The 27,797-nt window shown below is 35.0% G+C and overlaps 2 protein-coding genes across 2 annotated transcripts; both read right to left on the reverse strand.

Moving 5' to 3' along the window:
- Nucleotides 1-7,031: 7,031 nt before the first annotated feature.
- Nucleotides 7,032-8,580, reverse strand: LOC129756729 (uncharacterized). Its single transcript, XM_055753724.1, has 2 exons — nucleotides 8,236-8,580; nucleotides 7,032-7,485 (listed from the first exon to the last, which is right to left on the reverse strand). Exons 1-2 carry the CDS (start codon nucleotides 8,480-8,482, stop codon nucleotides 7,268-7,270), a joined length of 465 nt encoding a protein of 154 aa, XP_055609699.1. The 5' UTR covers nucleotides 8,483-8,580; the 3' UTR covers nucleotides 7,032-7,267.
- Nucleotides 8,581-18,233: 9,653 nt separating this feature from the next.
- Nucleotides 18,234-19,992, reverse strand: LOC129757552 (uncharacterized). The gene is made up of 2 exons (XM_055754824.1): nucleotides 19,640-19,992; nucleotides 18,234-19,581 (listed from the first exon to the last, which is right to left on the reverse strand). The coding sequence occupies exons 1-2, from the start codon at nucleotides 19,884-19,886 to the stop codon at nucleotides 19,361-19,363; spliced, it is 468 nt and encodes a 155-aa protein (XP_055610799.1). The 5' UTR covers nucleotides 19,887-19,992; the 3' UTR covers nucleotides 18,234-19,360.
- Nucleotides 19,993-27,797: the final 7,805 nt, after the last annotated feature.

Raw genomic sequence — 27,797 nt, forward strand, 5'->3', positions numbered from 1 at the left:
CACGAATAATACCAGTAGTGTTGGTTTTGCTCCTGAACTTTATTTGATCCATTTTAAAAAGGATCATGTTAATAATTAGCAAATTCTTGAAAAGGCTCGTCTTATGTTTCATTGTCGAGTCAAATTCGAACCTTTTCGTAAATCTTCTACCAAATTTCTTCAAAATATTACGCAATGTCGTCGTTGTCAAGCTTTTTGTCATGGCACTAAAAATTGTAGAATGAATGCCAGATGCATGTTTTGCGGCTCATTCGATCATGAAAAATCTAAATGCCTTTTTGGTGGTGATAAGCCAAAAACAGAATTTTTTAAGTGTGCGAATTGCGCAGGTAATCATTCCTCGAAATCGCTAGACTGCCCCATCAGGGCAAAAATTATTGCTTCTAGGAAAAATCCCAAAGTTTCCAGAAAAGTTTCTTCTCCTCCTTCCTCTTTTTCGTCTTCACACGTCGGGCCGGCAAACAACCTGCCTGTTCGCGGTCAGCCTCGGCCTACATTGGAATCACGGCTGGGTAATACCCGAAGTGATTTTAATGTTACCTGGGCTGATTCTGCGCCACAGACTCGTTGTTTATCGTTCTCAGAGGTGGTTGAAAATGGGTTGCCCTTTTCAGGTTTAACTAATAAAAATGGGAAAAAACCAAGTCTCAACGTTCATGCGAAGGCTTGGGAAAATCCCCGAAATTCAAATACTTTTTCTTCTCCTTACTCTTCTGATTCTAACAATTTTGTTGATTTGGGTGAGATTACTGAGGAAAAATTAAAATTTTTGCATCAAAATTTAATGGAAATGATGCAACTTATGTTGAAAGCAAATTCAATGTTTGAAGCTTTCCAAACTTCTTTTAATTATGCTAACAAAATTATTATGACTTTGCGATTCCCTCATGGATCCAAATAGATGTTTAAATATTATGAATTGGAACGCTAGATCTTTGCTGGCTAACCAAGATGAATTCTTTTTATTTTTGAAAACTCAAAACATACATATTGCTGCCATCACTGAGACTTTTTTAAAGCCAGACAATAACTTGAAAAGCAATACTTTCTTTAAAATTTTACGAAATGATCGACTTGATCGACAAGGTGGGGGTGTAGCTATTGTCATCAATAGTCGTCTCAAATTTAGACTTCTTCCTTCTTTCAATACAAAAGTCTTAGAAACAATTGGAATTGAATTAGAAACTTCTATGGGGAAAATTATAATTGTTGCCGCATATTTGCCTTTCCAATGCAGCGGTGAACAGAAAAATTTTTTGAAGGGAGATTTACAAAAACTCACCAGAAATAAATCTAAATTTTTTATTATTGGTGACTTTAATGCAAAACACCGATCTTGGAATAATATTTCATCAAATTCAAATGGGAATATTTTATTTAACGACTGCTCTGCAGGTTATTATACTGTTGAATATCCTAATGGGCATACTTGTTTTTCTTCAATTAGAAATCCCTCCACAATTGATTTGGTTCTAACGGATTTAGGCGAGCATTGTAGTCAATTAGTTACTCATGCGGACCTCGATTCAGACCACCTTCCAGTAACATTTTCTTTATCCCAAAGTCCCATTGAAAACCCTTTAAAATCAGCTTTTAACTTTCAAAAGGCTAACTGGGAGCGATATATGAATTTTATTGAACGTAATTTGAATGTAAACGTTCCACTTAATTCAATAGAAGATATTGATTTGGCTGTAGAAAATTTGACAATTTCAATAGTCAATGCTAAAGCCGCTTCAATACCTAAAGTTAAACATAAATTTAATCAACCTTTAATTGATGATGATCTTCAGTTTTTGATACGACTGAAAAACATTCGTCGACGCCAATATCAACGTACTAGGGATCCTTATTTGAAATTTATTTATTGTGACCTTCAAAAAGAGATCAAACGTCGTTTAAATTTCATTCGTAATGAAAACTTTGCCAAAGCAGTAGAGGACATAAAACCCTACTCAAAGCCTTTTTGGAAATTAACAAAAATTCTGAAAAAGCCCCAGAAGCCAATTCCTACTTTGAAAGACGGGGATAAACTTCTTTTAACGAATGCAGAAAAAGCTCAAAAATTAGCCCAACAATTTGAGTCTGCTCATGATTTTAATTTAAACGTTGTAAGTCCAATTGATGCTCAAATTTCCCTCGAATTTGATGATATTCTTTCTAAACAAAATGTATTTGAAAGTTCTCATGAGACAAATATTGATGAACTTAAATTGATTTGCAAAAAATTTAAAAATATGAAAGCCCCAGGGGAAGATGGGATTTTCTATATTCTTATTAAAAAGTTGCCTGTAAGCACTTTAAATTTTTTAGTTAAAATCTTCAATAAATGTTTTCACTTGGCTTATTTTCCAAATAAATGGAAAAATGCCAAAGTAACTCCAATTTTAAAACCTGGAAAAAATGCTTCAGAGCCTTCGAGTTATCGACCAATTAGTTTGCTCCCTTCTTTAAGTAAACTATTTGAGAGAGTTATTTTGAATAGAATGATGATTCACATTAATCAGAAATCTATTTTCCCTGATGAACAATTTGGTTTTCGTCATGGACATTCTACTACACATCAACTTTTGAGTGTAACTAATATGATTAACGCTAGCAAATCTGAAGGATATTCAACTGGTGTTGCTCTTCTTGATATTGAAAAAGCTTTTGATAGTGTTTGGCACAAAGGTTTAGTAGCTAAATTAGCTCGATTTGATTTTCCTGTATATCTCACCAAAATTATTCAAAATTATTTGACTAGCCGAACCTTACAAGTAAGCTATCAAAATTCATGCTCTGAAAGGACACTCATTAGAGCTGGGGTCCCTCAGGGTAGTATACTTGGGCCAATCTTATACAATATTTTTACTTCTGATCTTCCTGATGTACCAGAAGGAAAAGGTAGAAGATTATTTGCTGATGATACTTTGCTTTCAGCCAAAGGTCGAAATTTACGGGTGGTACGCAGTAGATTGCAACAAAATTTAAATTCCTTTTTGAATTACTTGAAAATGTGGAAAATTTCTCCTAACGCTTCCAAAACTCAACTTATTTTATTTCCCCATAAGCCAAGAGCTCAATTTTTAAAACCTAATGAAAATCATTCCATAACTTTTAATGGAGTTTCATTAGAATGGTCTGATCACGTGAAGTACCTGGGACTTACACTTGATCGGAATCTTACTTTTAAAAATCACATTGAAGATATTCAATCTAAGTGTAATAAATATACTAAATCTCTTTATTCTCTCATCAACAGGAAATCCAGGTTGTGTCTGCGAAATAAGATGTTAATCTACAAACAGGTATTCCGACCAGCGATAATGTATGCAGTTCCGATTTGGTCTAGCTGCTGCGCGACGAGGAAGAAGGCCATCCAGAGGATTCAGAACAAGGTTCTGAAAATGATTTTGCGGCTTCCACCTTGGCACAGCACCGAAGATCTTCATCGGATTGCGGGCATTGAATCGATCGAAGAGATGGCCAACAAAATCATCTCCAACTTCAGAGGCAAATCGATGCAGTCTTCCATCGCAGAGATTCGTTCTCTCTATAATTAGTTTTAATATAGGATAGTCTTAGTTTTTAGTAGTAAGTTTGAAATATTTTTTGACATTACAGGATGTTCTCCTACATAAAAATACTTGATTGCACTCAGCAAAATTAATGCAAATAAATAAATTATAGTGATTAATAAACTATAGGGCTCTGGACAGTTCATCATTATACTGAACACCTAATTTAATGTAATAATGTAATATAAATGTAATGATGAATTGGTACAAATAAAGACATATTTAAAAAAAAAAAAAAAAGCTCTTCTAGGCAAAGAAACAGCACAAAAACTCGGAGTACTCCAGATTGGACTACCTAGTACAAGAAAATTCGGGATTAACAGTGTCTGTACAACGAAACCGTTTCCAAAAATCAAAAACTTTAAGTTGGCTCTTCCTATAGACAGAAGTATTACCCTAGTTATTCAACCTCTGCGACGTTGCCCTATCCCCTTGTTGGAGAAAGTTAAATTTAAAATAGATGAGCTACTTGAAATGGAAATCATTGAACGAGTAACAAAACCTTCAACATGGGTTTCACCGTTAGTTCCCATTTTAAAAGATAACGGAGAGCTCAGATTATGCGTAGATATGCGGCGAGCTAATAAAGCAATCCAAAGATTGAATCATCCATTGCCAGTTTTTGAGGACTTAGTGGCAAATTTTAATGGAGCTAAATTCTTCAGTATTCTTGATATTAAACAAGCATTTCATCAAGTTGAACTGGCAGAAGAGAGTAGAGAAATAACAACGTTCATAACGAATTGGGGTCTTTTCCGTTATACCAGGTTATTATTTGGAGTCAACTATGCACCTGAGTTTTTTCAAAACTTGATGGAGAGTATTTTATCAGGTTGCAATAATACTGTGGTTTTCATCGATGATATATTTATCTGGGGTCGAACTGAAAAAGAACACGATCAAGCTGTACAGAAGACACTGACTGTGCTAAAATCTTTTGACATCCTGTTGAATATAAGTAAATGCAAATTCAAACAACGAAAAATCGAATTCCTTGGACATAACTTTGACGAAAATGGTATTCTCCCGGCAGAAAATAAAATTAAATCACTTCTTCACTGCCGACAGCCAAAAACCAAAGAAGAGTTGCGTAGTTTTCTCGGACTGGTAACTTATGTATCAAGATTCATACCAAACTTAGCGAACGAAAGTCATGTCTTACGAGAGTTGTTGAAAGAATCTTCGTCGTTTTGCTGGGATGCAGCACACAACCAGGCGTTTGAAATTTTAAAACAACGAATTGGATCAATTGAACATCTGGGGTACTACGACCCCAACCACTACACCTTGCTGGTTACTGACGCTTCAGGAGTTGGCCTTGGAGCAGTTCTAATCCAAATAAAAAATCAACAACCTCGAGTTATAAGCTACGCGTCGCGTAGTTTATCGTTAACCGAGCAACGTTACCCTCCAATTGAACTAGAAGCTCTTGGAATAATTTGGGCAGTAGAAAGGTTCAAAAATTACCTTTTGGGTATTTCATTCGTTCTTGAAACTGACCATCGACCCCTAGAATTCCTTTTCTCGGAAAAGTCACGCCCAACTGCGCGAATCGAAAGATGGATACTTCGACTACAAGCTTTTAGATTCAAAGTGGTTTACAGAAAAGGTAAAAAAAATATTGCAGATTTTCTTTCGCGTATGGCTTGTCACATTAAAGACGAATCCTGGAACGAAGAATCAGAAGTCTTCATTCGTAGGAATATGGTTCAAACGTTATCACTACTGAGTAACAACGAGTCTTCTACAGAAGAAAATTTCGATAATGGAACGGAAATTGTCATAAGAGCTATTCTAGAGTCAGTGGCTATGGACATCACTGAAGTAATACAAGCTACTGAAAACGACGGGGAGTTACAATCGGTTCAAAGTGCCGTAATTCAATCTGATTGGAAAAATGAGAAGGTTAAAGCATATGCTCCATTTCAAGATGAACTCTCTTACGCAAACAATCTGCTCATGCGAGGATCAAAACTTGTGATTCCTACAGCATTGCGTAACCGTATGCTTAGCCTTGCACACGAAGGCCATCAAGTATGAAAAGGCGACTAAGAGATCGATGCTGGTGGCCTAATATTGACAAGGATGTTGTTACTTGGTGCGAGAAATGTGAAGGATGTCGGCTTATTCAAATTCCTGGTCCTCCAGAACCAATGCATCGTCGACCTTTACCTAGCAAACCATGGGTAGATATTGCACTCGATTATCTGGGGCCAATGCCAACGGGCGAGTATATCCTAGTTGTTGTCGACTATTATAGCCGCTATGTAGAAATCGAGATAATGACAGTCATAACTGCCCGAGAAACTATCAAACGGCTCGGAAAAATGTTCAAATACTGGGGACTTCCTCAAACGATAACCTTAGATAATTCGAAGCAGTTAATTTCTTCAGAGTTTCACGAATTTTGCAATAACATGAAAATCCACTTGAATCATACAACACCATATTGGCCACAAGCCAATGGAGAAGTAAAACGCCAAAATCGTTCACTCCTGAAAAGGATGAAAATCGCAAATGCTCTATACGGTGATTGGAAATCAGAATTACAGCAGTATTTGCAAATGTACAACAACACGCCCCACACAGTTACCGGAAAAGTACCAAGCGAGTTGCTTCAAAACAGAAGATTACGATACAAATTACCTGATCGGAGATATTGAAACATCACCCCCAAGCACAGACTTTGCTGATCGAGATCGATTTCAAAAATTTAAAGGGAAAGAATCGGAAGACTTGAGACGAAGATCTAAGACAAATTCATTAGAAAAAGGAGATATTATACTGATGAAGGATCTTCACCCCCAGAATAAACTCTCCACGAACTTCTTGAAAGAGAAGTTCGAAGTTGAAGAGCATAAAGGATCGAATGTTAAAGTTAAATCATTGGAAACAGGTAATACAATCATTGAAGAGGATAGGTAAATAATATATAAACCAATTGTATGTTTTATTTAGGTAAAACGTATGACAGAAACGTGTCACACTTGAAAAAGATAGAAGGCCCCTCGTACGATCAGGAAACTGATAGTCATTGCAGTCCTTTGCCAGATGGAACGGGAGTTCCAGAACTCCGGCGATCTCTTCGAGTCCAACAAAGATATCTTAAATAAATTAACGTACAACAGAAATTTATTTTGTGACTAGTTGACAATCATTATCATAATTTAAAAAAAAATAAGTTTGAAGAATAATTAAATATATCTTTTATTTAACAGTCAATAATAACTTATTATTCTTTCTTTAGAGAAAGGGGGATGTGGTAGAGTAACACTGCGTAAGTACATACTGATATTCTACTCCCACGCTCACACGTACGCCATCGCTGATCATCCCACACACAGTCTGGTAAGTGCAACATCTGTACCACCTCCGCATTCTAAGTCTGGCTTCCGAGCGTATAGCACCGGTTACCACAGAGATAAAGACCACGAGTCAGACTCGTGATGGTAAAAAATAAAACAAAAATAATTTTATTCACTCTTTATTCCCAACTTAATCTGAGTCGTGTTGAAGAGACTGTTCGACTAGCAAAAAGCCCGAATCTGACTCGTGTTGAAGAAAAATGCCTTTTATAGACAATGGCCACGGTGGTTCTAGAAAATCTATGTTTTAAATGTATATTGACGTCGAATACTTATGACATCATATGTTAACGATACACTATATTGTTACTTATATTTCAATTTAATCGCAACTTTTTCAATTCACTGTTTCGTCAGTAGGGTAGTGATCAATCCTCCAAAAACAACAAGAATTGCACTGGTGGATAGATCGATCATACTTCGTTGAGAGCCGTTGCACAGTTCAGTATAGCAACTCCAGCATTCCTCCAGTTTAAAATCTGCAGCTAGTGGTTTGTTGTTGCAAAAACCCATCCATTGTTCCTTTATGCATCCTTTGACGTCGTGGACGCTTCCGGTGGCTGTAAAAAAATATATGAGGAAATCAATTTTTCTAGCTTCAAGTTTGACAAAAGGAGGACACTAAACTATGAAAAGAGCAAGATTTGTTAAATCTAGCGTGCAGCAGCATCCTGAAATTGATCATTGGCAGGCCGAAGGGCGTTTTCCATGAAAAACTGGCATGAACATTAGACTGAGTCGATTTTGGGTCTTTTTTAAATATCTCAAACCCTGGGGTCTTAAAAGCTTCGTTTTGGTCCAAAACTCATCCATGATTTTTTGCAGAATTTTTGAGTAACGTTTACATGAGTAAATTTGATTTGTATGAGAAAATTGAATATTTTGTACTGAAAAATCAACATCATTATTGTTTTTGTTCATTCTTTTGTGCCAATTTATAAAGGAAATTTTCTTTTTGAGAAATTTTTTTTTGAGAAATTTATAAATGACCCCAAATCGACTCAGTCTAATGTACATGTTTTATCAAGAAATTTCTTCATTTCTGGCCTATTTTTTCGAATGGTTTTTCTTAAAGGTTTACTCATTACATAGAATATACTAGAAAACGTTTCCTGATCACAAAGAAAATAAAAACGTTTCGACGATATTTGCGGGACGCTAGGTTAAAAAAAACGCCCTAAAAATCTCAAAAAATAATTTGGGCTCGTTGCGCGACTCCTTCCTATTGCCTATTATCAATTTCAGTTTGCAACGTATAAGATTTTCGACATTCGACTGATTTGGGCCAGACCAGACCAGACGATACTCACAATGTTTAAGTACTCGGGCATGGATACACCAGTAGACCGGCTCGGTAATGTTGTTATGAATATTTGGGAAAATTGTTTTGGCCATGACTTCTGTTTTACTGACATTCTCCTCGTTACAAGTTACGGCAGGACGGTTTTCATTACACGTTTCAATACTATCACATTGGAAGCATTCGAGGGCTACCGAAGATTGAATGCAAAATAGTGCAAAAAGCACTAATATCCTCAACCCGAATTCGGAATGCATTCTGAGGAAGTAATTTTCAAACTAACGGCTCCAGCCACTTGCGCACGAATAAATGGTATCTTACGCTGCTGCTGGATCTGCTTTTTGTATCAACATCCAGTCGACGACTAGAATGCAATATAAGCAAACAGCATGGTGATATCATTCGTTCGCGTTCTCGAAGAGTTTCGAAACATAACTTCTTATCTATCTTACAAGCATTCGCTAGCTTGACGATCTGTAAGGTAGTATTATGTCTGAAGTGAAGTGTCATATGAAAGCTATAATCGCATTTTTTTTTAATAATTGAAATTTAACCTACATGTGTTGTGCTGTAGTACTTAGTGATTCAAAAAGCTCTATTGTCATAAGAAAGGTTATCAATAATTCAACAAACTTATCATCAAGATAACGTTATGATTCATCCAAGATCAAAACTGTGAATTCATGAACATTCGTGAAATTTGTTAAGTAGTTTGCGGATTTTATGAGTGGCAGATTTGTGTACACCATGGGTGGCCAAACCGTGGCCACGCTACACTACGCTACGCTACGCCAAACACGTGGCCGTGGAACGCTAATTTATGGCCCGCGAAGCTTTTATCAGTTTCAATGTTATGAAATGAGAATAAATTTATAAAATAGAGCAAGGTCAAAATATTTTTGAACTCCTCATTAAATTGCAATTTTTTTTAAAAAAGACTCTTGGAATATTTTTTAAAATTTAGCTCTTTGGAATTTGCATCTAATAACAATCCGTTATTTTGGAGGCTGTAAAAAGTCGCTTCATTGGTCTTAAAAATACGTGGGAACTATTCAACCTTTAAATTTATTCAACAGTTTGACACAAAAGTTAGACATTTTTCATATACTTTACAACACCTTTTTTCCGTCAACGTTAGCTTCTTGAAAGGATCATTACAAATGGAAAATTGTGAAATAAGCTGTGATACTCAGTTAACCCTTTGAAAGCCATGCTTTTTCTGCGCTGAAAAATTTAGACCAGCTTACAAATTAAAACTTTTATTCAACGGAAAACGTTAAAGATGAGTAAAAAAATTTACAAATTTTTTTTTTAAGTACATAGCCACAGGGGCTTAAAAATTTTACTTTCAGTGCTTCTTCGGTTTAAAATTTTTTGCGCAATTAATTTTTCGTAAATTTTACGACACATTACGACTGACTCAAAGCTTTATTTTTAAAAGTTTTTGTTAAAACAATTCCACAAATTACTGAGATATTCCAGCTTGAGTGCGTTTTTTCTTCCTAACTTAGGATCAAGTCTTTTTCTGAAAAAATCATGCCAAAATACCAATAATTTTTTTTAGATCGAAATCAATTTGCCAATTATTTTTCTAGATTGACACAAGGGCCAAGAATTTTTTAGACTCCAACATAATCATTTTAAGAAAAATACATCCGTTTCCAATTTTCTCATGTTTTTGAGGTTTTTTAGCTGTACTTTTAGACAACTGCTTGTTAACAATTTTTGTTAATCAGAATTGTTGAATCAACATAATTTGAAACATTGTGTGCAAAAACTAAGTTAAAATAATGATTGGGTTGGGTTTAATGACGATTTAAGTAACCCCCGTCTAAAAGCGGGGTTAAGTTTTGAAGGGTTGATGGAAAATGTCATCAGGTTTCTCTGGAAGAGTTTTATGAAATATTCAGAGTATACCATCAGGACATGTATCCGATTTCAACATCAAATCACTCCCTAAATTTTCAGCCGATTTCAAATAATAAACAAGCTTCTGTCAGGATATTTCATGCCATTTATTCCAAACCAGATTTAGAATACAACATCGATTAAATGATCACCCCCAATTCATAAGCAAAAAGCAGCTCTTTTGCGGGCATTCTGCATACCATTGGCCGAAATTTCGGGCTTTACAGTAATTATTTCAAATCCTATTAGACTAGCTTGAAGTTGGTCAATATTTTTGGTGTGCTGGCCTGAATTTTAATTTTTCAATCAGACGAAGTAGGACAGTCTAAGAACAAATGAACAGTCCAAATCGCATTTTTAAAAGACAATATTTTCAACGCAACGGTCAGCACGCATAGTATTCAAAACTGAATGAACATCGAAGATGTGAAGCAATAGAATTTCAGCCCGTTATTTTGGTCTGTATCGACTCATAGTTTCAATGGCACTTAATGAAGTTCAAAATTACGTTTTTTTTTTTTCGAAATCGACTGAAAAAAGGAAGAGTTATTCGACTTTCAAATCGGATTGACATGAACAAATTTGAAGCTCATCAAAGTTAAAACTTAAATTGGTTATTTGTATAATTTTAAAAATATATCAATTAAAGATAGTTCATTAAGGGCTGGAAGATGTTTTTAGATTATAAAATGTTTGATTACAAAAATATAGCGATTTTAAAAAACATTTTTTTTCAGTAAAAAAGATTTATTTTGTTTATAATTTTTCGGCAGGAGGGCTTGATCCAAGTTGTGCACCAAAGTATTTTCTTCAGTAAGTTTATCGGTTTTGTTGGTTCCATGAGATTTTTTAGAAGCAGGAATGCGGTTCAGGAAGCTGCTCTACGTTACTCAACGTTGGATTCGGTACTTCCGGAAAGAAAAAGAAAGTGTGAATGTGACTCCTAATAGTGTAAATGTACCCGACCTTGGCACCTATGGCAAGGTTTACCTTTTTTTCATCATTCCAACCTTCCTGTTGAGTGCACCATAGAACACCCTTTGAAGAATTTACTTGCTAACTTGCTTAGAGTTCAACAAAAATAGGTTTTCTCTATGGAACTTACATTAATGTGAGCAAAATGGATGCAAAATACTTACTGCGGTGCTCCAATTACTTGGCCGCCGTACCAATTGTTTGCCGTTTCGATGATCCGATTCTTGGCCACCAACAATGTGCAATAGATCTTTACCAACAATGCTCAATTGACAGTTAACAGAATCGTCAGCTATTCTGATTATAAGGCCACTGACAGAATGACGTCAGCTGAGCGTAATGTTCTATGCGACGATGGAACACTGGGCTTCACTCATACAAAAAAGGCTTTCGAAAACATTGATGAAATTTGGTTGGAAGGGAAGCACAAAATAAGCTTCCAATTCAAAAAGTCGGAAGTCCAAAATTTCCGCAATTATTTTTTTAATTTTTAAAATTTTAAACTTTTTACTCATTTAAACAAAGTAATGATTATAAACACCACACATTGTTTCAGATTATTTGTGTATGAACAAGAATCATTGATTTATGAATGACAACCAAACCTTCATCAGGGGGGCCGATTCAGAACGAATTATTGTCCGCGAGTGGTTTGAACTTTCTCTTTTTAATGAACATTAAATCCCTTTGATGAAATCTAAACTAACATATTATGTAAGCAAACTTATTAAACTGAACACTACAAAAAAAAAATTCTCCAATATGTATACAGTAAGTTATTTATAAGAACTAATAAAATCTGAATAAAGCCAATCAATCTAGGAAAAGTATTTCAGATGGCATGGCTTATCTAGACTAGCCCAGGTTTTCAACGTAGAGTTTAAAAAAAATTGGTGTGGTCCAGCTGCCAGAATATTGAGGAAATTATCCGTATCTGGCCCCGACTGATTCACTTTCCTTGAAATTTTTTAAAGAGATTTCACAGTTCATCATTTTGCGAAGTTTTTTGAGACAATTTCATCAAAATAAAATTAAATTCGACTTGAACGGAGTAATACTGAAAGGTTTGAGCCGTGTCAAATAAACGAATTATAAAAAAAAACGACTTGAACTTGGTTATTGTGAAAGTGGTATTGTACGTTGAATTGAAATATCTCATTTTGAATCTTTATCATCGATTAGATTTTGCCAAATATTAGAAAAATTGCTTAGATTTTCTCAGTTTTTTTGAGAATTTTCTGACTAGAATGCTAACTGGACAAATTCAGGAATGCTGAGCCTAACGACAGATTCATTTACGACATTTCTATGGTTCTGTGCATCATAATGTGTTGTCATTTATAAATCATTGTTTAAATTATTCCTTTTGAGTTTTTATAAACCATAAGTTGATAGTAAAATACTCAGGAGACTTGCGACATAGAAAATAGGAGTCCAAGGAGGTCTGAGTTTCAATTTTCGAGGATGCAAAGCTAAGTATTCAGTTTTGCTCTTGTTTATTTTATTAAATTTTGAAAATACTACCGAGCGAATTTGAATAATTTTTAATGTATGCTGATTATGGTGAGTTTAAAATTGTACATTGTTTGAGATTCTGGGGGCTTAACCTTCAAATGATAGCTTAGGGCGTTGAAAACAAACCTTTATATGGCGACGACTCATAAAAACGATTTTAAAAAATAAAGCTTAGTTCTTTTAGAAATGGACACTTTCTTTTGCTAATAGCTCGTTTACTAGTAATCGGACGTTCAAAATTTTGACAGCATTTGTTGCCCTGTAAAAAGAACTATCCGACCTATTTTTTTCATAATTTAAAATTTACGCGTTTTTGAGATATTCACGATGCAAGAGAAAAAGTAAAAAATAATTTTGCACAGTTTCATTCAAAATCCATCATTATCAAATTGATAGCTGACAAAACCGTTTATTATTCGAAGAATTACTGTGTGTGATCGGTGGAAAAGTATGCAAATACTGTCAAAAATGTCCCACAAAGTTCAAATCAAGCGTTGGAGTGAAGCATATGATCGGCAACATCGGCTTAGGGTCATCAGGGAAGTCAAGTCTCATACCAGAATTTTTAATTTTCAATAACCGAAAAACTAAAGGTAGGTCGCTGAAATTTGCAAAAACAAATTCTCCGATAAGCTAAAAGCATGCTTGCATCGCTCCTCAGATTTGCCCGTTCAGAGTAAGAGCGTGTATTTTTTTTCGCTGTGCTCTTCCCAAACGGAGAATCTTTAAAAAATGCTCAGTTACCTCCAGAGCGACCAAGCGTCCACCCAAGTGTGGGCAAGAGGAAGGCAAGCAAACTGATGAAGTGCGTTCTCGGTGCAGATAAATTCGTTCGCACTCGGGCGAAAGAGAAGCTTTACAGAAAACTCAGTTTGTCTTCATCGGCTGCGTCTGGATCGATGTTTGGAAGTGCGTCAGAATTTACAATGCAGAACATAAATCTTACGGAACAAAATTGATAACGCAAAGGTAGTAAAGATAGAATGCTGGTGTTTTCGACAACATTGCTTTGTACATTAAAGCGCATATTTTGATATGAAATATAAAGTTTAGAAGTCCACCAATAGCGAGATATAAATCATAACTTTCTTGTTTTGCATTTTAGAGCTTAAGTTTCTTCTACAAAGTTATTTATCTCAACAAAAAACACAACTTTGCTTAACATATCAAAGTTCTACAAACTTAACCCAAGGAGATACGGATGAATTAAAAAAAATACTTGAAAAATGCTCTTCAAAAAGTTATTGTTATTTTTAAATCTCTCGCCTTTAAATTTTATATCAAAATATGCGAATGAACAACTTTTCCCAAAACACCTATTTTTTCATTCCTGAGCGAGTTCCTCTAGATTGATGTTCTGCACCAGGACAAATGATTAGCTACGAAAGCTTTCTTCGGTCGAAAAATATCAAAAGCGTAGCGGTTGAGGAAGATAAATCCTAAATTTTACGATTTGTGAAAGCTATGAAGTTTTATTATTAAAATTTGTCCCAGATCCCCGCGTAATGTTCACGGTTTGTTTAAAAGACAAAGATTTTTGGATAATTTTAGTAAATGTTACTTTTCGAATTGCTGCTTTTGTAAATTAATGCGATATTAAAAGTACATAAACCTAAGTATACAGCAATTTGCGGATGCCCGGATATTGTGAAAAAACTACTTGGATTTTACCCAGTTTTATCCACATTATTTGGAAAATGAAACAAGAAAACCAAATTCAGTTTAAAATTGTTTGTCAAAAATTGGGTTTGTGAAAGTTTATTTCATCAAAAATCTAACCAAAACTTTCCTTCGTATGCTTTAAACATAAATTTGACACTGCTGATGTGTTGCGACAGAAAAATGTAAGTCATTTTTCTTCACTAGATAAATGTCCTCAGATTTGGTCGGATAATGCTCGGTTTATGGAATGGAGAATTTCAGATTATTTACCCGGTTTTCACCATGTTTTTCAAATAATTTGCCAGGAATGCCCGGCCGGCTACGTACAAAAATAGTTCATACATAAACCTACATTGGACCACTTCAACTGATGCACTGTTCCGCACTGCATAACGGCTTTTTTTGAAGAAAACATTCCTGCATTGAAATCTTTCTGGCTGGATACACTGAGCTACACAGCACCGTCGCTAGAGCACAATTTTCTAGCCAGCTCCTTCTCTTTTCTTTAGAGCGAGCGACGTCCACCCGAACCGTCAGAGCAACCGCAATCGGGCGCACTCGGCAAAAAGATAAGTGAACGTTGATCGGCTGAGCAGTGCACTCGGAAACCGAAATGATAAAAGTGTTGTTCGTTCTCTGCTCTGTTCTGTTTGCGAGGTGTTGGACAAGCATGGCTAAAAGTGTTGCCTGGAAATGAGTCATTCAAACCTAACCTCAAGCAACAAATTTTTGCTAGATCCACAGCTCGTAAGCTGTATAACCGGTTCCGAGGCTATAGGGCAGATGATTTCTGATGAACGACAAAACTTATGAAACACCCTATTTTAAACAAATTTCAGCGTTTGAATCCTATACCATTTCTGCACGTAGCAAAGTCCCGAGTATTTTAAAGTATGTATTTGCTGGTATATTGTATAAAATATAATGATTTGCCAAAATTCTGCTCCTGTGAAAAAAAAAACAACAAATTTCAAAACGAACACTATGGTTCTCGCTGTTTTCAAAAGCCTAAAAAGAGTAATCTTTCATAGACCCTTTGCAATCTACGATCTGTACTAACCGATTAACTTTAAGTTCAATCTCCTGATGGTTTTATTTCGTTATTGCCAGATTTTGCCAGCAGAAATTTCATTAAAAACGCTCAAAAAGTGGCTCAAAAATAATCAAATTTGTTAATTTCGAAACAGCTGTATCCACTAATTGCCCTCAGTTTCTTTTAAAAGAGAAGTATCGGTCCAAAAAGTATCAGAAATTGAAGAAGGATGATGTAGCCACCTAAAATACAGATTAGACGAAGTATGAGTTTGAAAAACTGACCATTATCATGACTGAAAAAAGTGTGCGCTGAAGATTACCTTCATTTCCTTCATAGAAAGTATTTAGATCAAACGAAAGGTTCTTGAGATACACGCATTCGTAACTGTCCCATTTCTAAAAGAACTAAGCTTTAGGCCATTTTTCTAATAAAATTCTCGGATTTTAAATCGAACATGTGTCTCTTATGTTTTTTTTAAATTTACTTTATAATGAAACTAGCTGACCCGGTGTGCTTTGCTACACCTTTCAAAATCGAATGATATTTTCAGAATTTATTCAAATTTTTATTGTTTTGTTGGCATTATTTTAAATCAAAATATAACATAATTCATAAGCAACCGCTATAAAATGAGAGCTGCAGCTGGAGTTTCGGATTTACACAAAAATAACTTAAAATAATATTTTAAATCTTAATTTGTGTTAAAGATTTGATAATTTTAATCTGTTTCTTTAAGCTTCGCCCTAAAAAAGGAGGGTTCCAAATAAATGGTACACAAACAATCCAACTGATAAAATATGGTTGTTTTTGCTTGATATGTTCTGGATTTATGCTAAAAAACTGATAAGAGAGAACACCCCCCTCCCCCCTGTCCTTCCCTTCCCCCTGCTGAATGGAGATCGTGATTTTTAATAATCATACCCAATTTTTTTTCGTTCCCAAAAATCTTCTTGTATCAAATGTTGTTCCATTGGTTGATAATTTTCTAAGCTTTATAACAAAATTTATGTGCCCCCCCCCCTCCTTTCTTCTCCTCTCTACACTGTAAAGCGTAAGGGTCTATAACAGTTGTAGAAACCTATCTCGTAACCAAGAACCTCGCCATTCCATATTTGTTTCCATTTGTTGGCTTCGTTAGCATAAATTGAGAACTTATGCTAACAAAATTGTATTGGGCTCACCTCCCTCTTCCTATGTACTTACTCACTGGAAGGAGGATGGTGTGTCAGATAATCATAGAATCATACCAAAATGATTTTCCATGTTAAGTTTTGTCCATTTCTCGGATTTTGTAAAAAAAAGTTAAATGTAAGTTTTCCTCTTCCCTTCCTTTATTTCCAATTCTATCATCCCACTCCAAGAAAGGAATTGTTTTACATAAAAAATTCTCATATTGAAATACCATCCCATGCCAAATTTGGTTTTATTTGCGATGTAAATTCTTGAGTTATGCATAAACTTGAAAGGAAGTACCAATCCCCTTCCATTCACCCCATTGAATGGAGCTGTGAGAACTTAGTATTCATAAAAATTTTTTTTGTAGTCAAAAAATTTTTGATACCAAATTATATTTCATTTGCTCTATTAATTCTCAAGTTATGCAAAAAAATGTATGTAGCCCCCCTTTCCCCTTTATATCTTTCCGCTGAAAAAGGTGGGGCTTCAATTTATAATAGAAATATTTCTCGTATCCAAATACCCTCACATGCCAAATATGGTTTTAATTTGCTCAATCAGATCTCCAGTTATACTGAAAATTGTAAGGCAGACCTCTTCTCCCCCTTTCCATCCACCTCTTTGAAGGAGTGAGGGATACCAAATATTCATAGAAGCATTTCTCGTACCCAAATATCGTTCCATGCCAAATTTGGTTCCATTTGCTGTTGTAGTTCTTGAGTTATGCAGAAAAAGTTGTATGAAACTCCCTTCGCTCTTTCCTTTCTCCACGCTGGAAGAAGGAATGGGTCTCAAACAATCATTAGAACATATCACGCTCCTAAATACCCTTCCATGCCAAATTTGGCTCCATTTGCTTGATTAGTTTTTGAGTTATGTAAAAAAATATAAAAGAGACCCCCTCCCCCCCTTTACATCTCTCTACTGGAAAGAGGGAGGGGTCTCAAATAATCATAGAAATGTTTTTCGTATCCAAATACCCTCTCATGCCAAATCTGGTTCCATTTGCTTCATTAGTTTTTGATTTATGTAAAAAAAATATGAAAGAGGCCCCCTCCCTCTTTCAACTGGAAACAGGGAGGGGTCTCAAATAATTGTTGAAATATTTTTCGTATCCAAATACCTCCCCGTACCAAATTTGGTTACAATATCTTGATTAGTTTTCGAGTTATATGAAAAATTGAAAGGTAGCCCCCCCTCCTATCACCCCACTGAGAGGAGGGAGGGGCACCCTATATTCATTAAAATATTCCTCATTCCCAAATATCACCCTATGCCAGATTTGATACAATTTGCTTGCTGGGTTCTCAAGTTATGTAAAAAACTGTTTTTTGTTTGGGACGCCCCTCCCCCCCTTCATGAGAGAGGGAGGGGTCTCAAACCATAATAGGAACCTTCTCCTACCTCCAATACCCTCACCTGCCAAGTTTCATGCAATTCGGTTCAGTAGTTTTCGAGTCTATAGGGAACAGACAGACAGACAGACAGACAGACAGACAGACAGACAGACAGACAGACAGACAGAAATTCATTTATATATATATAGATATTTGAACTTAGAATAAATTGGGACTGTTTTTTACTCTCAATTTTTGTAAAAAAAAATTAAAATCCACAAACAAGTGTCCTAAAAATTAAGGTTATGAATCAACAACGAACTCGAAAGATGCGCGATGTTAGAAAGTGCCTTTTGATTGTTTTGGTTTTTTCACTTTATTTTTCTATTTTGTCTGGTGTTATGATATTCTGACTATCTGTTAACTTATTGACAGAACGACTTTTTGACATTCCGAAGCTCTAGCTTTCTGACTTTTTGACTTTCTGACTAGCAGATGTTTTGATATTTTTTTTTTGCTGAAAATTTTTGCCCTTTCTATATAAACTGTTAAAGTTATCCCCAAAAATTTTAAATCTTTGAGGTTCCGGTAGAGTTGGTCATTGCAATTTGGAATGAAGTCGGATTTGTTGAAGTTTGGACGAGGTGATTTTGTACCCAGGTTTCCGAAGAAACCAATACGGGTTTACAAAGTTGAAATAATATAAATATACATATTGGGTAAGAATATTTCAATTTGTAATATTACCTTACTTTAAAAAATATTTACTTATGATCATAATCAAATTTATTGAAAACTAGATGAGTTTCAAAAATCTCGCGTTTCTCATCACATGTGCTGCACTTCCCTTCCTCTGATCGACTACACGGACAGGGCCGGCGTCGTTATTGGTTCATATTAAAGTCTGAAATTCTCAAAACTGTACAGGGAGATTGTGTTGCTTGATCCCAGCAATCTTTCACTTAATTCATTGTGCAATGTTGATTATTTCGAACCAATCACGGAGTGCAACGATTATGCCATTGGCTAGGAAGAGCCGTAGGTGGACCGTAGTTGATAATTCACTTGTTACTATCAAATTGTACTTCCTTGACCCTAAATATGATTTTATATCAATGGGCTGACGTTAAATCAATAAAGAACGGGTCTAGCTCGTGATTAAAGCCCAGAATTCGTACCTCGCATGTGCAAACCTCTGAGTCGTAAATCAACTCACAAAAATCACGAGTTTGGCTCGTGGTGATGGAATTTTTAATGAAAGACAAAGACCACGAGTCAGACTCGTGATGGTAAAAAATTAAAAAAAAAAAAAATTCATTCTTTATTCCCAACTTATACTGGAACCTTGAATCTGGGTCGTGTTGGAGAATTGGTTCAGTTAGCGAAAAAAAACGAGGCTGACTAGTGTTGATGAAGAATTCTTTTTGTAGACAAAGGCCACGGTGGTGTCGAATACTTATGACATCTTAAGTAAACGCTGCACCACAATATAACTTATATTTCGATTTAATCGCAACTTTTTCAATTCACCGTTTCATCAGTAGTGTGGTAATCAGTCCTCCAAAAACAATCAGAAAGGCACTGGTTTGATCGATAGCACTTCTTCGAGAACCGTTGCACTGATCAGTATAGCAACTCCAGCATTCCTCCAGTTTAATATCTGTAGCTGGTTCGTTGTTGCAAAAGCCCATCCATTGTTCCTTTATGCATCCTTTCACGTCGTGGACTTGTTCCGAGCTTCCGGTTGCTGGAAAAGGTGTAAACAATTTTTTCAGTTTTAAATTTTATTAAATAGGGACACTCACAAGTTTTAACTACGCGGGCATGGATACACCAGTAAACGGGATCGGTAATGTTGTTATAAATTCCTGGGAAAATCGTCTCGGCCATAGCGGCTGTTTTACTGACATTCTCATCGTTACAAGTTACTGCAGGGCGGTTTTCATTGCACGTTTCAATACTGTCACATTGGAAGCATTCGAGAGCTACCGAAGATTGGATGCAAAAAAGTGTTGAGAACGCAAAAAGCTTGGTCAACAGATTGAAATTCATCTTCAATGATGGTTAAATTTGCCTAACAATGAAACTCAACTGGAGAATATAATTTCCATACTAACTGTACCAAAGCGATTTGCGTTCGATTAAAAAGCAATTAGCATCCAATGACCATAATCTTATCCTATCTTATCAATTTGAGCTAAAAAAACGATGGGGAGTCTGAAGTCAATCTTCCTCACAACAGGGAGTCTTATTCAATAAATCGTTTATGTCGTAATAACGAGTCTGACTCGTGGTGAAATCGAGGATTATAGAAAGTCTTTCACTCTGGTATTTTCATACTATACATTCCTAGTATTCGAATCTCAGTCGTGGTAAAGGATTTGACTTGTGATGAGGAAGAAACCCAAAAAAACCACGAGTCTGACTCGTGGTGGTATAACATTCAAGTCATAGGTAAAAACTATCATACAGAACATATATTTTGTAGAAGCGTTCTACAAAATTATTCACTAAAGAGCGATACGAATATTCTTAGATGTCTTTTTTAACAGAATTTCAATAAAAATATAGTTTCAAAAGTCTTCTTTAGAAATTCTATTTGAAAGTTTAAGAAGTATACATACACTGATGGACATAGAGGAGATAGGGGCATAATGACCACCTCAAGAAGGGCGCTAATTTGACCATAGAAAACAGCTATAATTTGTGAGTTACCTCATTGTTTCGTGTTCAGACACTAAAAAAAGTAGGGGCATAATGAGAACCCCCACTGGGGCAGTATAAGCACCATTAATCGGGGCACGATGAGCAATTTCTACCGTAGAATCTAGCAGCGAATTCAACTCGAGGAAGTCAACTGAATAATAGTGCTACAGCTTGTCTTGTTTCATATGATGATTTGGCCTACTGGTGAGGTGTCCGAGAGGTTATCAGTGGACTCGAGTTCGATTCCTGGTCGAGGTGATTCTTTTTTCCTTTAACCATTCATGATCGTTGCATTTTGCACTAAACGGTGAGTCGTACATCCATCAAACAAAGCAATAACAGAAAAATGTATATCTGTTTGTAGAATACAAAAAAATTACACACATAATGTTTCTGATGCTTTGTTTGACGAATGATGCTACTATCCGATTAATGCAACAAGAAATAATCGATCATGTAAAGTAAATAAAAAAAAATCACCTCGACCAGGAATCGAACTCGAGTCCACTGATTATTTACCTCTCCGACACCTAACCAATAGGCCAAATCGTCAAATGAAACAAGTCAAGCTGTGGATCTATTATTCAGTTAACTTCCTCGAGCTGAATTCGCTGCTAGATTCAACGGCAGAAAATGCTCATCGTGCCCCGATCAATCCTGCTCTATACGCCCCGAGCCAACGAGTAAAAGTAAAAACGCGTTTTAAAATTGATTCTAGTGGAAAATCCAAAATTTAACGATGGTGAAAATTGAGGAACAATGTGTACATCATGTTGCAGTGCGTACATTGTAGATCAAGATGATTTAACGATCATAAGAGCTTATTTTCCGGTGCTCAAATATTATAATATTTTCGTCACTTGAGAACCTTGTTGGTTTTTTTTTAAATTTCTGTAAAGATGATAAGGAGATTTCTTTTTTGCTGAAAAGTTAATACTATAGGAAGTACAAAAATAATCCTCATGGATTTTTTTTTTTCAGAAAATTCGTACTTTCGTGGAAAAGAGGAGTGCTCGTTATGCCCTTCTCTCCCTTAAGTATTCAAAATGTTTCGTTGGTTCATCACCTTCCCTGCTTTTTATGGAGAGTTGAGTTCAGCAATTTGGTTCAAAATGAGTTTTGAACAATAGAAAATGGTTTAAAAAAATGTTTTTAAAAATTTTAAGCGAAAAACAGGTTTTTACAAACTTTTTCCTTCGCGTACTCTTTTGTGCGAAATGAGCTGAGAAAGCTAATTATGGTTATGGATTTTATTTTAAATTTTATTCGAACATCATTTTGAAATGTTAATATTCAAAAATTTGATAAGGATAAGGAATTTTTAATCTGAGTTTTAATTTTGTTTGTTTGTTTTAATAATTTTGTATCAGTTTCATTAATGCAGTTACTTAGAGTAGATTAGACAATTTTGCACGTTTTACCTGAGAGATCACATATTCATTTTTAATCTTACTCTTTAGCTACAAAGTATTTTATGTGTCTGCGAATATCTTATTAGATATAACTGAACAATTACCTGAGTTTTACTTGGTTCAAGGATTCTCGAATATTTGTTCAACTAGGGTCCAGTCTAGTTTATCGAGAAATTTTTCCAATATGAACTCACCTGAAATAAGAAAAAAACACATGATTATTCATGGAATCGGTAAACTAGTTTAAGGAATATTCTAAAACGATTACATTGCTGAAATTAGCTCTTATATTTTTCTTAAGGGATTTTTTAAAGTTAACGAACTGAACCAACAAGTAAAGTTTAGCCAGCTAATTTCCCATACACCATTGTTGATTGAAAAAAATATTGGACCAAGTTTCCTAGATGACGTGAACGAATTTATTATTTCGGGGTTCCAAAATATCAAAATAATTTAATGTACCCTAAGGTGGTTCTCTAGGTCCTGTTATGTTTGCAAAGTATATAAAAATATTAAGAAAATATAAGATACAATTATGCGAGTTATTTATGAATAAACACAAAATTTGCATAAGATAGCAAAACGGTGCCTTGTCGGCCCCAAGTTCTCCAATAATTATTATCATACGATCCGATCGGGAGGAAGTTGCATGCGAACCCCTCCTTTTGGTTAAAAAAAAGAAATAAAGATGACAGCGATAAGATACGATGAATTGACTATATGAAACAAAATTTCAACTGATCAAAATTTTGAAGTGTTTAAATTTTTGGGAACGAAGGGATGCGTTTTATAATTGAAAGAAACATTCACCATCTTTTTTTAGTGGGTCATTAGGTTCCAACCCAAAGACGAAAGGTTAGATAAACTGCATGTTTGGTGCTGAGGTGCTGAATAATTCAGAATGATTTCGTGAAGAAGGGCAGACAGACCGTTTAGCATTGCATGTTACAGCTAGATCGATTATGCGGAACCTTTACGTAAGCAAAAGTTTGAGTCAAGTCACAGACAAGGGAAAAAAAAACACCAAAACCGTCAATTGTCAATTGACTTTAGAAAAATAAAAATGGCTCGAGTTTTGAGCAATCTTATCATTAGGCAGCCAACAACGTCATGATTCGCTTATAATAAGTGCAAGAGTGTGTCGAGTGCCTGCCCACATGAGATGGTCCAGTTAATCATCGCGTTGCATGAAAAACTGTCGTTAAGTATGGTGCTCAGTCAACAATCAACTTCCCCGAACAACAATGTTTTCCTCGGAGGCAAAAAAGAGATTGGTGACTTCATATTTTGAATTTAAATTTGTTTTATTGATTCTTTTCATAAGAAATATGAAATGAAAAGTATATTTCAATTAGTAATTTTTTATACAGATTTAATTTAAAAATATAGCGAGAAAAAAGATCCTAAACGTGATTCTAATCCTGATCTTGATTCTTATCTTGATGTTGTTGATTATTACCTTGATTCGGATTTCGATCGTTGTCCTGTTTTGATTTTAAACCTGTTTTTGATCTAGAATCTGAACCTAATCTTGATCATATTCAGGAATCTGATTCAGCTCCTCATTCTGGTCCTTTTCCGGATCTGGATCCTGATTTAGATGTTGATCCTGATCCTTATTTAGCTTTATCTTAATCTGGAGTATCATTCAATTCAACCCGTCATTCCGATCTTAAACTACATTCTGATCGCGATCCTTATTAAGAACCATGATTCAGATGCTGGTTCTGATCGTTTGCAGCTTCTGATTTTGATTTTGATCCTAATTGCTATCGAAATCCAGATTCTGATTTTCAGATATTGATTCAGATCCTGATCTTTATTTATACCTTCATCCTGACAAAATCCAAGAACGAAATGTAGTTTTGAAATGGATGTCCGTGATCAAAAGCCAAGATTGGCGGCTTGTAACTGCTTCTGAATTCTTGAAGTCTGTAATTTTGCATCATTACTTTTTTTTTATTGGACGCAAATACTTCTATTTTCCGTTATTCAAAGTCTAAGAAAGAACATCCGAAAAAACATGCTTCGGAAAAGACTGCAAATCGGCTACAGTTTTTGCTTGAAAAAATTAACTTAGTGTCCAAGAAAGCTGAAGTTAGAAGCTATACGTTGCACATAAGAATATATGTTTATGTTTTCGACCGTAGATGCTGTATAGAATTTTAAATTTGGCTTTTTTCGGTCTTGGATGTAGATCAAACAACTATTGTTTTTGAAACACCCGACGTTTCGACCAGTTTTGATGGTGTTTTTCAAGGGAATTGGCTGTCTGCTGTTTTTGTCGAATTCGTTTTTGTCCAACGGCTAGGTGTCCATTGATTGCTGCTCGTGTTTTTCACCGGATGGAAAAAAATTTTTCTCATCCATGTCACTAGGGTCGCATTAACGTTCAATTTGAATTAAGGCCGTTGGACAAAAACGAATTCGACAAAAACAACAGACAGCAAATTCCCTTGAAAAAGACCATCAAAACTGGTCGAAATGTCGGGTATTTCAAAAACAATAGTTGTTTGATCTACATCCAAGACCGAAAAAAGCCAAATTTAAAATTCTGTAAGAATATATTTTTTTGAAATTTTTCAAGATCATGACCACATAAAATGTAAAAAGTGGTGAAAATCGTACAATCAATGAATCGTAAAAATTGTTTAAGTCACCACAGATAAATTTTGAAAAAAGGATTGAAAAATTGACGTAATTTGGCAGGTTTAACATTTTTAGGTTGTCAGAGTACGAAACACCGAATTTTTAACGAAATTTCAAATGAAGCTGTTTTTAATTTTTTTTTTGTAAATTCAATTTTTTCAAATTTTTTTGCACTCTAAGGTTCAACTTTGCACTGGATTTCGAGTATATTAACGCGGGATTTCCGCAATTAATTTATATTCTCCAGAAAGCCAATTTCATACAACTACTAGTGGTGTAATGACATAAGCGCTACGATACGTCAATCCTCTTTTCAAAATTAATTTGGGGTGACTTAAACCATTTTGACGGTTCATTGACTGAAAAGTACGGTTTTTACACCGATTGTTTACCTAAAACTTGGTTTAGAATTTAGATCCTTATCCTCATCGTGATCTTTCTTCATAACTAAATCAGACAGTGATTATTAAAACTGATTCACACGCTGATACTGATTCACGTCTTGATTCTCCAATATCGGAAAATCTTTTTAAAAAGATGTCCATGTTCATTGCATGCGTTCAAGCTCAAGCATGAATCGGAAGTTTGTGTCATACAACGATTATTAGGTTTGGTGATACCGTAAAATGCAAAATTCGTTGCGGAATAACTTTTTTCTACTCCAACAACGTGTTGTTTATGCACAAGACAGTTGCAAAAAATGAATTTTTGCTCCCATATGTTTTTTCAATGCCTTTTGGGTCACCAAGCATCAGTGTAAAATTTAAGATGATTCGGTTGATTCCTGAATTAGCGCAACGCGTTTCAATTTTGCATGGAAATTTGTATAGAAGAAGAAATTTTTTCACATTAAACAGGGTGGCCACTCAAAATCAATTTTTGATTTCCCGCATTTTTCCCGGGCTTTTTCCCACATGGTCTCACGAAGTTCCCGATTTTATAAAAAAGAAATCCAAACGAAATTCCGAATATGTATTTATTTTTGAAACCATAAAAGCGAAAATCGATAAAACTTCCTTTTAGTGGCAAATGATCTTTTAATGGCTTTGTTCAGTTATTTTTATCAATTAAATGACAAATCATTAGATTGATACGCATTGTTATTTTTTTTTTAATTTTTAAAACTACATAAGTTAAGTCAAAAATCTACAAATGTAAAAATGGATTTCTGTCTGTCTGTCTGTCTGTTCCCTATAGACTTGGAAACTACTAAACCAATTTAGGGGGCCTCTCTATAATTTTTTACTAACCTCGAAAACTAAACAAGCAAATGGAACCAAAATTGGCATGGGAGGGTATTTGGGTACGAGAAATGTTTCCTTGAATCTTTGGTATCCCCCTCTCTTTCCAGTGGGAAGGTAGGAAGAGGAAGGGTGGTTTCTGTACAATTTTTTACATTACTCGAAAAGTGTTTAATGGAACCAAATTTGACATGAAATGGTATTCGAGTACTAGAAATATTTCTATGACTATTTGAAACCCCTGCCTTCTCCCATTGGAAAAATAGAAAACGAGAAATGAGCCTCCCATACGATTCCAGAGTACGCATCGAACGCTTTTGATGAAATGCTATCCTAGTTGAAAAGTGCCACCCAACTTTTAAGGAAAAATAGGCAGTTTCGACGTACTTAACAGGTTAAATTTTTTGTCAAATTTTGCAAGGTTCGCAATACCGACGGTAGGTGGCAAAATTAGCCAGAAAATGATCGGATTTTTGTTCTAAGTGTCATGTTAGTGCGATCCACTCCCTCCTTCCAGTGGGGAGATAGGAAAGGGGAAAGAAACTCTTTTACAATTTCTGGCATAACTTGAGAACTAATAGAGCAAACGGAACTAGCTTCGTATGGGAGAGCATGATACAATTCTTTGCATAACTCGAGAACTTATCTAAGAAATGGAATCAAATTTCGCATAGAAAAGGATTAGGGCACAAAAAATGGTTTAATTTTTATTTGAGGCACCGCCCTTCTTCCAATGAGTACGATTGTGGGAGAGGCAATAATAAAATTTTGTTGGCATAACTAAAAAATTAATCAAGCAAATGGAATCAGATTTCGCATGGTAAGGTTCTTGGGTACGAGATATGATTCTAAAACCTTCCGCCTTGCAGAAGGGAGAGGGAAGGAGGGGGTTCCATATAATTTTGATGTATCGCTTGAGAACTTATCATTCAATATAACCAAATTTGTTATGAGAGGGGTTTTGGGGGAAAAAAAACAAAACATTTCTCACTTGTTGATAGTAGTTTAGTCCCAAATATTGAATACTTTTAAAGATAAACTTTTCCGGAATTTGAGCAGATTTTCTCACTATTTGCAAAATAAAACGAAAATTTTCATTGAGTCATTAGAATTATGTACCTTGCGCCCAAATCATGTTTTTTTAAACAAATTTTGTCAAAATAAACATAGAAGATTTTTTGGAAACCTTAAATATGATTCTGAATCGGCTGATGTGTTTCAATTGAATAGTTTCTACGTGTTTTTTTTAAAATTTTTTGCAATAATTCCGAAGTTTGCCTGCATATTGGCTGGATCTTAGGGAAAATTTGAAACAACATGCCCTAATTTCGCAAGGTTTAAAGATAAAATTGCTTGGATCTGTCCAGCCCGGATATTTGCGGAAAAATATATAGTAAGTGTCTAGTCTATTGTACTTGATTTTCAATTTGGATAATCTTTGGTATAGAATCCTGCTTCGAACCTTGGTGTTGCATTTCAATCAAAAATATGATGAATTTTCCATATTCGAAGCTTATAATTTTGAAATATGATAAGCGAATATATAAATTTTCAACCATTTTTAAGATATGGATCTGAAATTATTATCATTAAATAATTTATATTCAAAGTTGAAACCTAGGAAAGTCCAGAAACACATTGAGGACCACAAATTCAGAATCAAATAAAAGATTTCTGGTTAAGGTTTCTGATATAAATTTCACTTTTTGGTTTCGAATTCATAGAATTTCTTATCTGGAATTTAGATTAAGGTTTGGATTTTGAGTTCAAAATGTAGAATTCAGACTTGGAACTAAAATTCAAGGTTTGTATTCAGATGAAGCTCAAATTCAAGTTTCATAATCAATTTAAAAGTATCAATGTTCAAACTTCATAAAGAAATTCAAATTGAAAGAGATCGCAGTTTCCTAACTTTGATTCTTGATTCGAAATAAAAACTTGGTGAAAACTACATA

Source organism: Uranotaenia lowii, chromosome 3, assembly GCF_029784155.1.
Source record: "Uranotaenia lowii strain MFRU-FL chromosome 3, ASM2978415v1, whole genome shotgun sequence".
Classification (NCBI taxonomy): domain Eukaryota; kingdom Metazoa; phylum Arthropoda; class Insecta; order Diptera; family Culicidae; genus Uranotaenia; species Uranotaenia lowii.

Coding starts and splice junctions, on each gene's coding strand:
- LOC129756729 (XM_055753724.1), bottom strand. CDS start 8,482: ATGCATTCCGAATTCGGGTTGAGGATATTAGTGCTTTTTGCACTATTT. Junction 7,486..8,235: donor TGCCCGAGTACTTAAACATT/GTGAGTATCGTC, acceptor ATTTTTTTACAG/CCACCGGAAGCGTCCACGAC.
- LOC129757552 (XM_055754824.1), bottom strand. CDS start 19,886: ATGAATTTCAATCTGTTGACCAAGCTTTTTGCGTTCTCAACACTTTTT. Junction 19,582..19,639: donor TGCCCGCGTAGTTAAAACTT/GTGAGTGTCCCT, acceptor CACCTTTTCCAG/CAACCGGAAGCTCGGAACAA.